Genomic DNA, 13458 nt, shown 5'->3' on the forward strand with positions numbered 1-13458 from the left:
GAAATAAATTCTCTTTTTTTTTTAAGTTGATTAAATTGGTTTTCCATCAGTTATAATAAAAGTCTTAGTTAAATATGTCAACACAAATAATAATGTTGTTATTGTCATTCTTATAGGCTTTTGCTTTTTAATGTTTACTCTAGATTTCCTTGCCTACTTTGCAATAAAGATGGATGTGGCATCTTGCTGCATTCAACATGCTTACCTGACATAGTTTCTCATCCATTTCTTATATCTTCAGGGGCCTTGGAAAACACATAGCCAAATATATTGGAACTGTATATTCGGCAAGAAGATATAAGATCTGAATGAGGCTAGGAGGAGCTCTTCCATACGTAAAGGGCAAAGGTTTTACAACATTGGCACTTAGATTTATTTTTGCTTACATTCTTGGTTTTCGCCTTGTTCTTAATAAATGAACATGCTACACCAGGGATTTCTGGCTGATAATACGTTTTTTAAATAACTTTATTTAAATAATTGTATTACCAGGGATACGTCTCTTTATCTTTGATGAATTCCTGATACATGGTGGACAGGGGGGGTGGGGAGGTGAAGGGAAGTCAATTAAGTTCAACATGCTAGGAAAAAAGAAAAGCAATTTAATTTGTATAGGTTTTTTTGTAACTGATATTCAAACTAACGTGGTTAAATATGGAGAACAGTGGATATCACTGTATTTAATACATTTCATCCTTACAATTTTTTTAAAAAAGCTTTAATTAATTATTTATTTCAATGTGCATATTTATGGGCCTAGCAGGGCCTGGGGAAAGTGTTAAGGATAAAGAAAAAGAGAATGAGAAGGAAGAGAGAAAAGAATGGAAGATAACATAGCAAAAATAAAAGCACACCCTGAATATAATTATGCCCAAACTGTATTGGATAACAGCTTCGCTTGATTTCTGTTTGGGCTGTGGACATCAAACTGTGTAGTATATGATCGCCTATCAACACCACTTTTGAAATGATGATTAGCTAGCTACACATAATCATGGTGCACAGTTTTCTACCTGACTTTTACCACAATCACCCCCAACCTCCAACCCCTACCTTCACCCCCACATAAAAATTTGAAGGTGTCTAAACAAAGATTACTCTGGAGACTTACATAGCTATGAGCAATGATGTCATCTCACAAGCAGAAGAAAATGAAGTCAAGTCAGGTGAGTAAGACGGGTCCTATGCTGAGCTGAATGGCCAATTCAGTGTAGAATATTAGCAAATGTCTGGTACTTGAAATTAGAGACACTTTAATTTTAAAACTGATTCTATCAATTACCAGCTGTCTGACATTGACAAAATTACTTAAATTCTCTATGCCTCAAGTTCTTCATCTAGAAAATGAGGATGATAATGACAACTCCTAGTGTTATAAGAAATACATGTAAGAATGTATATGGAATACCTACCATATGGCTTAGTACATTGTGCTCAAAAAAAGATAATGATTCTTATTCATGAAATGACAGGTAAAGAAGCAACAAAGCACCAGAGAGTGATGTCATTTTTCCTAGTTTGAAAATAAAAATGTTGCTTTTCTTTGGCAAAATAAGAGTTTTTCCTTTTCTTAATTTCTTTGATAATAAAGACTTTGCATTTCTATTGGTTCATCACTTAGGCTGAAAGACAACTTCACCATCAAATTCTTTGGTTTGGTTTTTTTTAAGAGAGACTTCATCTTGAACACAGCTGCTTAATTACACTGCCAACTTAAAAAAGCAAGTCGTTTCTAAGTTTGGTGGATTTATTGGCATTGTTTATTAATTCAAATATTTATCACTATTGCCAAATCTCACTCTGTCCAAAAAATAAAAAATTCAGCACACCATCCTTTATGTAACCTCTACTTACATTACTGAATAGTAGCTGTAAGATATAATTATTATTATTATCATTTTTACCTAGGTCTTCAGGCAGGAAATATGTGATCAGCTCTTAACTGGGAGCTGGCTTTTCTAGTAGGAAGTGGGCTAGCTTTGAACCAGCAATAACTTATTGCAAGTAGCTGTTTAAAGTAGCAAAATGTTTATTAATACAGAGATAGGCATTAGAAAATGCCTAAGTTATATACATTTGCTCTAAGTTTTGTTTGCATTCTTCCTTAATCACAAATATGGCTTATATAATATTTCTATCCATATATAGACACATAGCAGAATTACTAATTCTTAGGAATTAAGTTACACCAATTTAGAGTTTAGAGAATAAAGCGCCTGCCTTTATTTTTAGGTAAGACTTAAAAATTTCTAATAAAACAGACAGAATGTAAATACCATGACACAAGTACCAGGTCAAACGCCTAATGTGAGGCCCAATGAATATGGAAAGGGATCTGGGCCTCATATAGTTTGGAAATTCCCAGAATCTGTCTGCAAAAATTACATGTGTATCTATGTCTCTATATGGTCATTTATCTGAACATTTTATAGTTTCATCAAGGAAGACACAAAGGATGGTAAGAACCAAGGCATTGGGTGGCCTCGTACTTTCATCGCCACTAGTCAACTCTTTAAGGAAAAGTTACTGGAGGAAGTATAAGAGAATCCTAGAAATGGGCTACTACCACACCTTAAGATGGTGCACACATGAGCTGGTGGTCTCCTGCTGCCCGTTTCTGTCGTGAAATTATATATATATATATATGAAGGCTGGCCATAGATGGAGGAAGCAGAATTTGAAAGAAGCATGGCAGGCCTCCACAGTGGGGATTGCGAGCGTGGGATTGTTGTTTCCTGTATCAAAGGAGAAAAGTGACAAGAGCATGAGTGTTCTAATGTTTTTATTTCAGGAAAGATAAATCAGAAGGCCTTTCTTTGCTCCTGGGCCTGGACCTCTTTTAAGAGTTACTCTCTGGTTGGAACAGTAGGGTTGCTGAAAGCAAGACTCAGTGGCCCCAGGCAAGGGGGCTAGCTAGGGCTGACTAGGGCTAGCTGACTGCCAGCTTTCTTAGCCTTAAGTTGCAATAAACTCTGTTGAGGTGTCTCTTTGCTGCAGGCTGAGTATTCTTCCCTTGACAGTGTTCAATCTAGTTAGCGCCGCGCGTTAAACTTCCCAGCCTGCGCCTCGAATTTTGCTGCTGCAGTAGTAGGACCACATCTTTCTAGCATGGGAGAGGGCTCCTCGAGGATTCATTTTTCTTTGGTTCCTCCGCAGCCAGCTCACCGCTAGGCTCTGGCTTTGTGTTGGCTCACAGACTTCACTTCAGTTACAGAGTTAAACGTCCACGTGTGTGGAATTGGTAAGGGGAGCACATTAATTCGCAGTTTTACTGCCCGGTGGTCAAACAGGAGCTAATTTCTATTCAACTAAGTTTTGCTGCGCTCAAGTAATTCATCTCGATCCTTTCCCTTTCGCTACTGATTCCCTCCCTGCTCCTCTCGAGGCCGCTGAAGTTCCCCCCAAACTTGCCGGGAGGTTCCTTCTAGCGCCGCTGGGGACTGCAGCTCTGGCGCTTGGAGGGGTGACCCAGGCACCGGCGACTTTACAGGGTCTCTTTCTCTTTTGGGCGTTTCACACACATGCACCTCTGTACAAACACCTACTTTTCATGTGTTTTAAAGTGAGAAAGGAATGACTGAAATGCGGAAGTCAGGTTAAGGAAACGGGATTTTTCAATGAACTCTGCCAAGATCCGGTCAGTATGACGGCTGTGTGAGTTTATGCAGCTCTTTACCAAAGAGGGTAAAATCAAACTCTGCCCACAAGTGGCAGATTCCGCTGGGAGTCTGGGAGTCTGCGAAGCAGTGGAGGCGTGGCTGGAGAAAGCCACAGGTCCCCAAACCGCTAAAGCCAAAAACCGTATAGGGAACAAGTTGTGTTTTTTTCTCCTTCCCAAGCTCCTAAGCAGAAATTGAAAGAGGAAATGTGGCATGGAGCTGGTTACATTCCTGTTGGCCTTCCCCGCCTCCCATCCCTTTAGCAGTTCTCTCTAATCGTTTCCAGTTCTCCTAGGATAACGGGAAAATTGTTTCCTGGCACCCCGCACTCCCACAGGACAAACCCGCAACCAAACACACTTTTGATCCATCCTGGCCAAGGCCCCCACCTAGTGGTTTAAACTCGCCGGCTTTGCTTCCCTCTCCTATGGTTTCTAAGTGAGCTGCAGTTTGCAAAAATAGTTGTTTATCTAGGTGGATTGGGTGGGAGGGTGGGGAGGATCTCTTAAAATGTGGTGAAAATGAGCCTTCAGGATAGTGGAAAAATGCTGGGTGCTGGGACTGGGGGAGAAAAAGAGAAAAGGCTGTGCTTTTATCCACAGGGTGGCTGCTGCAGCCCAGACTGCATCTAGAGGACGTCCTTGAAGAGCTGCCACCTTAGTTAAAGGAGTACCCTCACTCTCAATGCATGGATGTGTTTTACTTTCTTCATAACACTTAACACGATAGAAAAGTATAAGTATTATTTACTTGTTCATGTAGTCATTGTTTGTCTGTCTCTTCTAGAATGTAAACTGCTGAAAAAGAGGGTCTGAGTGTACTCCCATTGGCCTCCATACCACTGGTGCTTAGAAAAATAGTCAGCATAGAGTAGGCGCTCTATTTTTTGCCTGCTGGCTGGTTTAAAGAATGGGGAATTAAGGGAACTTGGATTTGTGCTTTATTGCCTTGGGTAAAAAGCTCTTCTTTCAAAGGATCTCAATTACTCTTTCTCTAAAACTGGGTGGATGGATCAGATCAGATAACCTTAGGTTCTGACACAGAATGATTCTCTTTAAAATACATGTGTGCTTAATCGGATGAATTCAATTACAATGCAGTTTTTATTAGATACACTCTACGTGCCAAGCATGGATCTAGGTTCTAGGAATTCATAGTGGGGATCCTCGGAGCTGAAAACACCTTGTCCTTTCCTGGAGCTTTTCTTTACACTTTCTGATTTGCATTTCTACCCTACATTCGTTTCTGTTAAGGTTGGAGGAGAAACTGAGGACAGGGCTCTGTCCCTGGTCATGAGACCTAGGTACCCGCACTGCATCGGGGGCTTAAGGCTGACATCCCTACGTATTAGGTGAAGGCAAAGGAGATGATGCTGCTGCTGATGGTTCCAGTTCTCCCCCTTCCCAACCCTCCCCCCTTTTTTTGAATGCTGATGACCTCCTTTCTAGGTAGGCTGTTGGAAGGCACATGCTCACTGGAAACTGTTTTCCAGAGGCACTGAAGCGCTGAGCAGCTGGAGCAGGAGGGTGGAGCAGAAGGTTTAATTTCACATACAGTTGGCTTCTGTTTGTGATACTTCTACATTTTCGCAGACAGTTTTTTCTTTTCTTTTTCCCTGTTGACTCACAGTTGAGTGAAAAACACAAATTTCTAAAACTAGATGAAAAAATAGTTGTTATTGTATCAAGTTAAGAATGACAGGAAGCCAAAGGCTTAAAGTACAAAATGAAAACATTGGCCCCTCTACAGCGATGTTACTGGTGTCTCCTTATAAACTGGGTGTGGTCCTTGGGGCTGGATTTGATTGTAGAGCGGAGAGGTCAGAGACCAGGGCTTCCCCGCCGAACACTGACCTCCTAGGGTGGGAGTGGTAGGCGGGAGCCTAGGACCAGACTCCTGGACTAAGACCGTGACCGTGGCTAAGGACATGGGTCTCACTGGAGGACAGCGCTGCAAGCTCCGAAGTCCGCAGAGGCGAGAACAGGACGCCCTCTTTCCCTGGCCAGAACTGCGGCTCAAGGTTGTCAGGGCTGGGAGAGGGGCCCGGGGTGGGAAGCGGAAGAGAGGGCGGTAGGACCCGGAGGGAGCTTCCTTGGCCAGGAAGAGGACGGGGCGGGGGGGAAAGAGGGAGGGAGAGATTAAAAGGGAAGGTGATGGGGAGCAGGCGTCCGCACTCGCTGCGCCGCACTAGTTGCAAAGCTCTGGCGGACCGGACCTGGACTCTATATAAGGAGCCCATCTGCTCCGTAGCTCACACGCTCCTCCCGGGCTGGCGCACTCCGCGTCCCTCCAGCTGCCCCAGACAACTGCCCTTTCCCCGTGTGCCGCGCCAGGTCCTCCAGACCCGCGCACCCAGTGGCATGGCTCCGAGTGGTTCCCGTGGGACCAGGGTGGCGGTGGCGGCGGCGCGGCCGGAACAGCCGCAACTCCAGCCCCCGAGTCCCCCCTTTTATGGACCCGTCTCCGCGGGGCAGCTCGTCCGAGTGGCCAGAGAGTGAAAAGAGAGGGAGGGCAGAGCTCTGGCGCGAGGCGCGGCGCAGCGCTGCTCCTGGACTTCACCCCACCCAGCTCTGGTGGCGGCTGCAGCCTCAAAAAAAAAGTACCCTAGCTTGGGGCGAGGGGCGGGAATGCAAGATCGGGACCTCTCGCTGGCCTCCAAGCTTTGGTCTACACACCTAGGAAACTCCTGCGGGCAAAGTCGGCAGATCAAAGAGCGTCCAGGTTAGGAGGTGCTCAGCCTCAAGCAACTGGGGTAAGAGATCCCATTTGGCCGAAGCCTTCTCCTCAAGCAGTACTTCACCCTCCTGCACTAGACATCTCCAGGGAGCTGGAGCGGAGCAGGACTCGGTGGGCCAGTTGTTAGCAACCCAGGGCTGAGATCGGGCGTGGAGAGGAGCAACCACAGACGCGGCGGCTTGGCCAGGCGCTCTAGAAGTGCAGGAACGCGCCCGCCTGCCTCGGCTGCCGCACCCATGACCTCCAGTTTCAGCTGTGAACCTGGGCGGAGGAATAATTGAGGAACTCACGGAACTAACTATCAACTAGGGACAAACCTGTGATCGCCACGGTCCTTCCGCCCTCTCCTTCGTCCGCTCCATGCCCAAGAGCTGCGCTCCGGGGCTGGGGCGAGGAAAGCCATGGAAGAACACGGTGCTCATTGCGCTCCACCGCCGCCCGCGGGCTCCGAGAACCGGGTTCCTGAAGCCAACCTATCCTCTGCTCCCTCCCACAACTGCAGCGCCGCCGAGGGCTACATTTACCAGGACTCCATCGCCCTACCCTGGAAAGTACTGCTGGTTATGCTACTGGCGCTCATCACCTTGGCCACCACGCTCTCCAACGCCTTTGTGATTGCCACAGTGTACCGGACCCGGAAGCTGCACACCCCGGCTAACTACCTGATCGCCTCCCTGGCGGTCACCGACCTGCTCGTGTCCATCCTGGTGATGCCCATCAGCACCATGTACACTGTCACCGGCCGCTGGACACTGGGCCAGGTGGTCTGTGACTTCTGGCTGTCGTCGGACATCACTTGTTGCACTGCCTCCATCCTGCACCTCTGTGTCATCGCCCTGGACCGCTACTGGGCCATCACGGACGCCGTGGAGTACTCAGCTAAGAGGACTCCCAAGAGGGCGGCGGTCATGATCGCGCTGGTGTGGGTCTTCTCCATCTCTATCTCGCTGCCGCCCTTCTTCTGGCGTCAGGCCAAGGCCGAAGAGGAGGTGTCGGACTGCGTGGTGAACACCGACCACATCCTCTACACGGTCTACTCCACGGTGGGTGCTTTCTACTTCCCCACCCTGCTCCTCATCGCCCTCTACGGCCGCATCTACGTGGAAGCCCGCTCCCGGATTTTGAAACAGACGCCCAACAGGACCGGCAAGCGCTTGACCCGAGCCCAGCTGATAACCGACTCCCCAGGGTCCACGTCCTCGGTCACCTCTATTAACTCGCGGGTTCCCGACGTACCCAGTGAATCTGGGTCTCCTGTGTACGTGAACCAAGTCAAAGTGCGAGTCTCCGATGCCCTGCTGGAAAAGAAGAAACTCATGGCCGCTAGGGAGCGCAAAGCCACCAAGACCCTGGGGATCATTTTGGGAGCCTTTATTGTGTGTTGGCTGCCCTTCTTCATCATCTCCCTGGCGATGCCTATCTGCAAAGATGCCTGCTGGTTCCACCTAGCCATCTTTGACTTCTTCACGTGGCTGGGCTATCTCAACTCCCTCATTAACCCCATCATCTATACTATGTCCAATGAGGACTTTAAACAAGCGTTCCATAAACTGATACGTTTTAAGTGCACAAGTTGATTTGCCAATTGCAGTCGGGTCGCGTAAGTGACCTTTGGGGACCAAGTTGTGTCTGGTTCCACAGGTAGGTCGAATCTTCTTTCGCGGTTACTGGGTCACAGCGAGGCTCTCTCTCCCGGGCAAGGGCAATGGATCCTGAGAAGCCAGGATAGCCCTGAGAGAGAGCTCTGAAAGGAGAAGTGTTCAAACTAAATGTAGAGCTTCCCTGCCGAGGAGGAGGCTCCTTTCCTCCCCTCAGGCCCCGGGCTCAGCTCTGACCCTGCGGCAGCCAATCCCAAAGGGGGTTGCAACTTTTAAAAATTGATGATGGAGAGGGGATCCCTGCCCTGCTTTGGTATCATGGATAATGCCCACTAGAACCAGTGTACTTGTAATTGTTGTCTGAAGCCTGTCTGAGACAGATCTACATACAGCCTGGCAGTACTTGAACTAGACGCTTAAAGCCCTATGTTTTTGGGGAGAACTTTGTGTTACAACTTAATTTAAGAACAGTTACTTTGGCATCATTCAGTCTTCAGTTTTTGTCTATTTAAACTTGGTTGGAGAAACTTGTGGATTTGGTGCTTCAAACCCTATATGTGGCTTGGATGGCGCAGAGAAGCCTTGAAGAGTTAACAGCAAAATTCTGATGCTGAGATCTCTATTTTTATTATACTTGAAACTATATGGGGGTGGGTGGGTGGGAATGGGAGATGAGGAATGTTAAGCTGAGAATCAACATCTATGATTGTTTGTTTTCTGCAGATTTGTAATTTTGTAATTCCTGTTTAGCGATTGTCAAACCACAACTCTAACAAACAAACCATTATGTGTGCTAGTGCCAAAGTCTGCAGACAGCTTTATTTTTTTCTCTTGTTTTCACGTACTTGTCACTTTACACACTTAAATCCCCATAAATGAAGGGTATGATGGGTGACTCAGCCCACACTGCTGCTATATTTCTTACTAATGCAATTGGTGAAACAGGTTAGTATTGGAAATATACTGTTCTTTAACAAGAGAAGTGTCTTTATTTCTAATCCAATTTAGTGAGATGTGAAGGAAAGATGACATCTTAGATGTGATAGTTCTTACACAATTGAGGAATGGGGTGGGGGCAATAGGAGGATGTATATTTTGACTTGTAAAAAAATCTTAAAATGCATGAGACTTTTATCTGATAGTCATTTGCACTCTCCTTCCCATCTGTGATTCCTTGTGTGCTAACATGTAAAGTAACCAAGAGAACTATCTCCCTTCTCCAGAAACCTTTAAAAAACAGTAAGGGTCCTAAAAACTATATTGAAAAGAAAATAAACTTGTTTCTTTTTTGTTGTTGTTGTTATCAAAGTTCGGGCAGGGAAAAGATTAATAGAAAATAACATGCAAGAACTTTAGAAAATCTTGGAGGAGCTAAAATTGAGCCTGTTTCTGTTTAGCTTAGTGTTTTTTGTTTGTTTGTTTTTGTTTGTCACAGAACCAAACCTCAGACTTAGTAAATGATCAGGAAACTGGCCAGCTTTTGACCCTTCTAATTTGTTACCAACCTGACATCTCAATGAACATAATATCTGAAATACTTTAAATTTATCTAGTCTTTTCAAATTTCAAGAATACTCCATTATTTCAAGTTTCCTCTGAGAGCTCCCTAATGCAGGATGAAGTCACACAATAAAATATGAAGAAATGTATTATTTTAATAAGAAGTATCCCTGAGGGATTATCTGCATGAAAAAAAAAATGTATATGCACAGCATTTAACATGCCAAAGAAAACTCACACTCCTTTCCTCAAAGGGCATTCTGCAGTTGATACCTTTTGTCTGCAGAAGCAAGCTGTCTTTGTGAAATGAATTCACTCCTTGCTTGAAGCTCCCCAGTCCAGTTTGTCAGACAATAAACATATTGAGCTGAAGTACACTGCTTGCCTATTGTACAGACCTTCACCTTGGGTAATCACTCATGAAAATATACTATTCAAAGATTCACACATAAGCTAACTAAAAAGGGGAGTTTTGATCAATATTTGTACCTGTCTCTGGAGTGAGAAAATTTTAGGCATTAGTTATGCCTATACGTTTGCTGAAACCCCAAATTTCTTTGTTTGCTTTTTGTGACATTTCTCCTGTGGAGGAATGTGCATATTGCATGGTATTTGTTTTTATGTTATTAATACTGTGGTCTTCTGTTTATACAGCTGTGTTTTCTTTAGTCCTAAGAGGCAATTAAGTCATCTTCTAAGAGCCTTAGGGGGAAACATTAATTGAAACAAATAGCCACTTACAAATTATTTCTTTACAGGGTACCTGCAATGATTGTGTCCTCACATTAACAAAACACAGTTTAGTCAAATGGGTTGTTTGCCATTTTGTAGATCCACCTAAATAATTGCTTGACTATTTGGCTGTATTGCCAGGATTTGGGGCACATTGTATGAAATAGAAGCTTGCAAGCCCTTATAGTTATAAGAGATATAGAATTATCATTCAGCCTTGCACATGATTATGCAAAGTGTATTATTCATCCCAGGGTTATGTAGTTAAGACTGTTAAACTCCTTTTCAGTTACTGCTGCCGATAGCATAGTTTATTTCATAAACTAGACACGTGGCTTTTTTGCAGAACATAAAGCGGGATATGGAAATGTTTAACTTACATTGCAATGAAAACGTATTTTCATTGGCTGTGGTAACAAACATTTTCCATATGGTTTAATTGCACAAATTTTCACAGAAATGTATGAATGTATACTCATTCAATAATACCAATATTGTCTTGTGTTTCTAGGAATTTTAAAGTTTCCTTTTAAAAATGGACACTACACCCATGAATGAATGTTTATTGAGTTCAACAAATTTTCTACAGAACAATATTCTTAACTTTTCCTCTCTGTTATCTTAGTTTCGTCTTCTTTAACCAGGAAACCCTGAGAAGATTATAATTCACCGAAGCAGTAAAATATCAGATTATGTGTATTTGATGGAGTTGCTGTGACTAAAAATTGCCTTTGGTATTCCACCTTTCAGGAAATGTATCATTGGAAATGAAATTTAGGAAAATAAATAAAAGTCCTTTTGTGTTCTAAAACGTATCGGGCAGTAGTTCTATTATTATGGAAAGATTGGTTCCTTGGATTCTGGGGTTGTGTTTAGATTTTTGAGCCTTCATGGGAGAATGACTAATAGTAAATGATACCGTGGCTGATATGTGCTGCCATGACTTGGGGGATTTAGTTTATAACTGAAAGAAGAATTTGAAAGGAAAAAAATGGATTGTGCTTTCATATTCTGCAAAGAGAGAGGATTAGATTTGCTATCACAAGAGTTTCCCAGATTAGTTTTTAGAGGGGACCTTTAATCTCTAGACTAGGTAGTGAGATTCCAAGGGCTGTATGGTGCTTAAAATACAGAAGGAGGAAATGGGTTATAAGAAGACTTAAGGGGAGTAGATCGCCCTGTCTTAAGACCAGTGAAGTAGGCAGAATGGTAGCTTTTGTAGTCAGTCCTAAGTTTGAATTGCAAATAAAGTATGTTAGAGCTGTGCAGTTCTTCTCAAATACCATCTACCTACAAGTTGATGTGAAGGCTTCAAACCTATGCATGTAAAGCACTTATTGAGATGCCTGACCCACTTTTGGCTCTCAGCAGATGGGACTTCCTCTTAGCCATTATTTCCCATTGTCTCTTTTATGGATGCAGAGTGCCTGTAGCACAGAACAGGAGTACTTGGGAGAAGTTGGACTGGAGAAGATCCAACTAGCCCAAATGGGACAAACTTGGCAAAAACTAGAAGTGACTGAGGTTTACAGCCTCTTACAACTAATCCCCTATGCAGGTGACATACAGCCCAAAGAACAAAAGAGAACGAGAAAGATGGTTTGCAGTGGCTCTATTGGCCAAGAAGAAATTGCCAAATATTTAATTATTTTTACAGCATCCCTTTATTCACTTTTAAGCCCGCTTTTCTTCCCTGTCTAGAGATTTCTGGCTGTGCTTCTAGAATCCAAAGCCCCTGGCCACATGCATATTTTTTTTTCCTGCAGCACCTCATTTTTCACTTCTCTGCTTTTTTCTTACCCAAATCAAATAATGATAACCAATAATGATGTTTATGGTTCTTGTTTTAGCTGTGAAGGGCTGATGAGGTAACTAAGGGTTTTCACATTATATGAAAGGGAATTGTTGAACCGAATGAATGTGTAATTGGTGGCGTAAAAGCTTTCAACTGGGGCATCTACTTAAGTTTTCTAGAGGAAAGAGATTGGTAGAAAAAGGGGGGGAGAAGGGAAATCTGTAGTTCATCGAAACCCACCCTGGAGCAATCCACCAGGGGGCAGAGTGTCTCTGAGATGTTTAGCAGAAGCAGGCGCAGAACATTCAGGATCTCTAAATTCCTCTTCTAGGACATTTTGCAACTAGTATAAATGCCTCTAGACTCAGTGAAAACAAAGTTCCATGAGGCAAGGAAAAGGTTGATCGCTGATTAGAAATAGCAGGTATTTCAGAACTGTAAATTCAGGCAGAGGTTCGATCCTAAAGTCAAACCTAAAATTTTTCTTCCTATATGCAAACTGAGTTTTTTTTTTTTTTTAAATTAACCTCTAGTCCTGATATAATGCTAAAATCTTAGCATTTGAAAACATTGTGACCTTTTATTAATGTGGCACTGAGCGAATCAGAGGTTAGAAGACAATGTACTTATTTCAAAATAAAGGGAGCTAATTATTTACTTAAACATGTTTTTGCTACTATGATTTTTCTCGTCACTGTGTTTTTCTTTTCAAAATTTTTATTGGTTTGAGGTTGATATATCCATAGTTCAAAGGCAGAACACTTGCCGTTTATGATTGAAAGAAGTGTCTGTTTTCGCACAGAAGTAAGGTAGATGTCGGGTTTCCCAAAAGGCAGACCCTGAAGTCTGTGTAATTTTGGCATTTTAAAAACAGGCGTATAGAAATGTGAGTACAATCTTATGTTTCATAAAAATAAATTTCAGTATCAGAAAACAGATCACATAAAATTAGAAAACGAATGAGATTATATCATTGCCATTCTCCTAAAACATAACTGTTACTCTCACATTTTCATTGTCCCCAAAGGGGAGTTTTCCATATGCCATTTCATACATCTGTCAGTTAAATCAGACTTTCAAAGTCAACACTCATATTTTAGGATTATACTAGGATTTTCAATGCTCCCTGGGAGAGAACTGGTCCCTGGAATTGAGCCAGCTGACAAAGAGAGTAACTTAACATTATTCCAAGTAGAATTTGTAAAAGAAAATGTCCATTTATTTTGACTTATTTGTGTATATCTCAAAAGATCAGAGAAATCCTTTTCAAAACTACTAAGTGGAAATCTATATTACAAGAATGGTCTTATAATATTTCCTGTACCAAAAGTGAACAGATGGTGACGAGGGGATCCATTTATGGTAAATGCTTTAAAAATCTACACAAGCCTTTCTTAAATGATGTAAGAAGGCATGACTCACATCCTCCCTGACTCTG

At 43.1% G+C, this 13458-nt stretch overlaps 1 protein-coding gene across 1 annotated transcript; it reads left to right on the forward strand.

Moving 5' to 3' along the window:
* The first annotated feature begins 5820 nt into the window (after positions 1-5820).
* Positions 5821-11036, forward strand: HTR1B (5-hydroxytryptamine receptor 1B). The gene has a single exon (XM_032275467.1). The coding sequence runs from the start codon at positions 6797-6799 to the stop codon at positions 7970-7972; it is 1176 nt and encodes a 391-aa protein (XP_032131358.1). The 5' UTR covers positions 5821-6796; the 3' UTR covers positions 7973-11036.
* Positions 11037-13458: the final 2422 nt, after the last annotated feature.

The sequence above is a fragment of the Sapajus apella genome, unplaced genomic scaffold, assembly GCF_009761245.1.
Source record: "Sapajus apella isolate SASKATOON/1434 unplaced genomic scaffold, GSC_monkey_1.0 scaffold6, whole genome shotgun sequence".
Classification (NCBI taxonomy): Eukaryota; Metazoa; Chordata; class Mammalia; order Primates; family Cebidae; genus Sapajus; species Sapajus apella.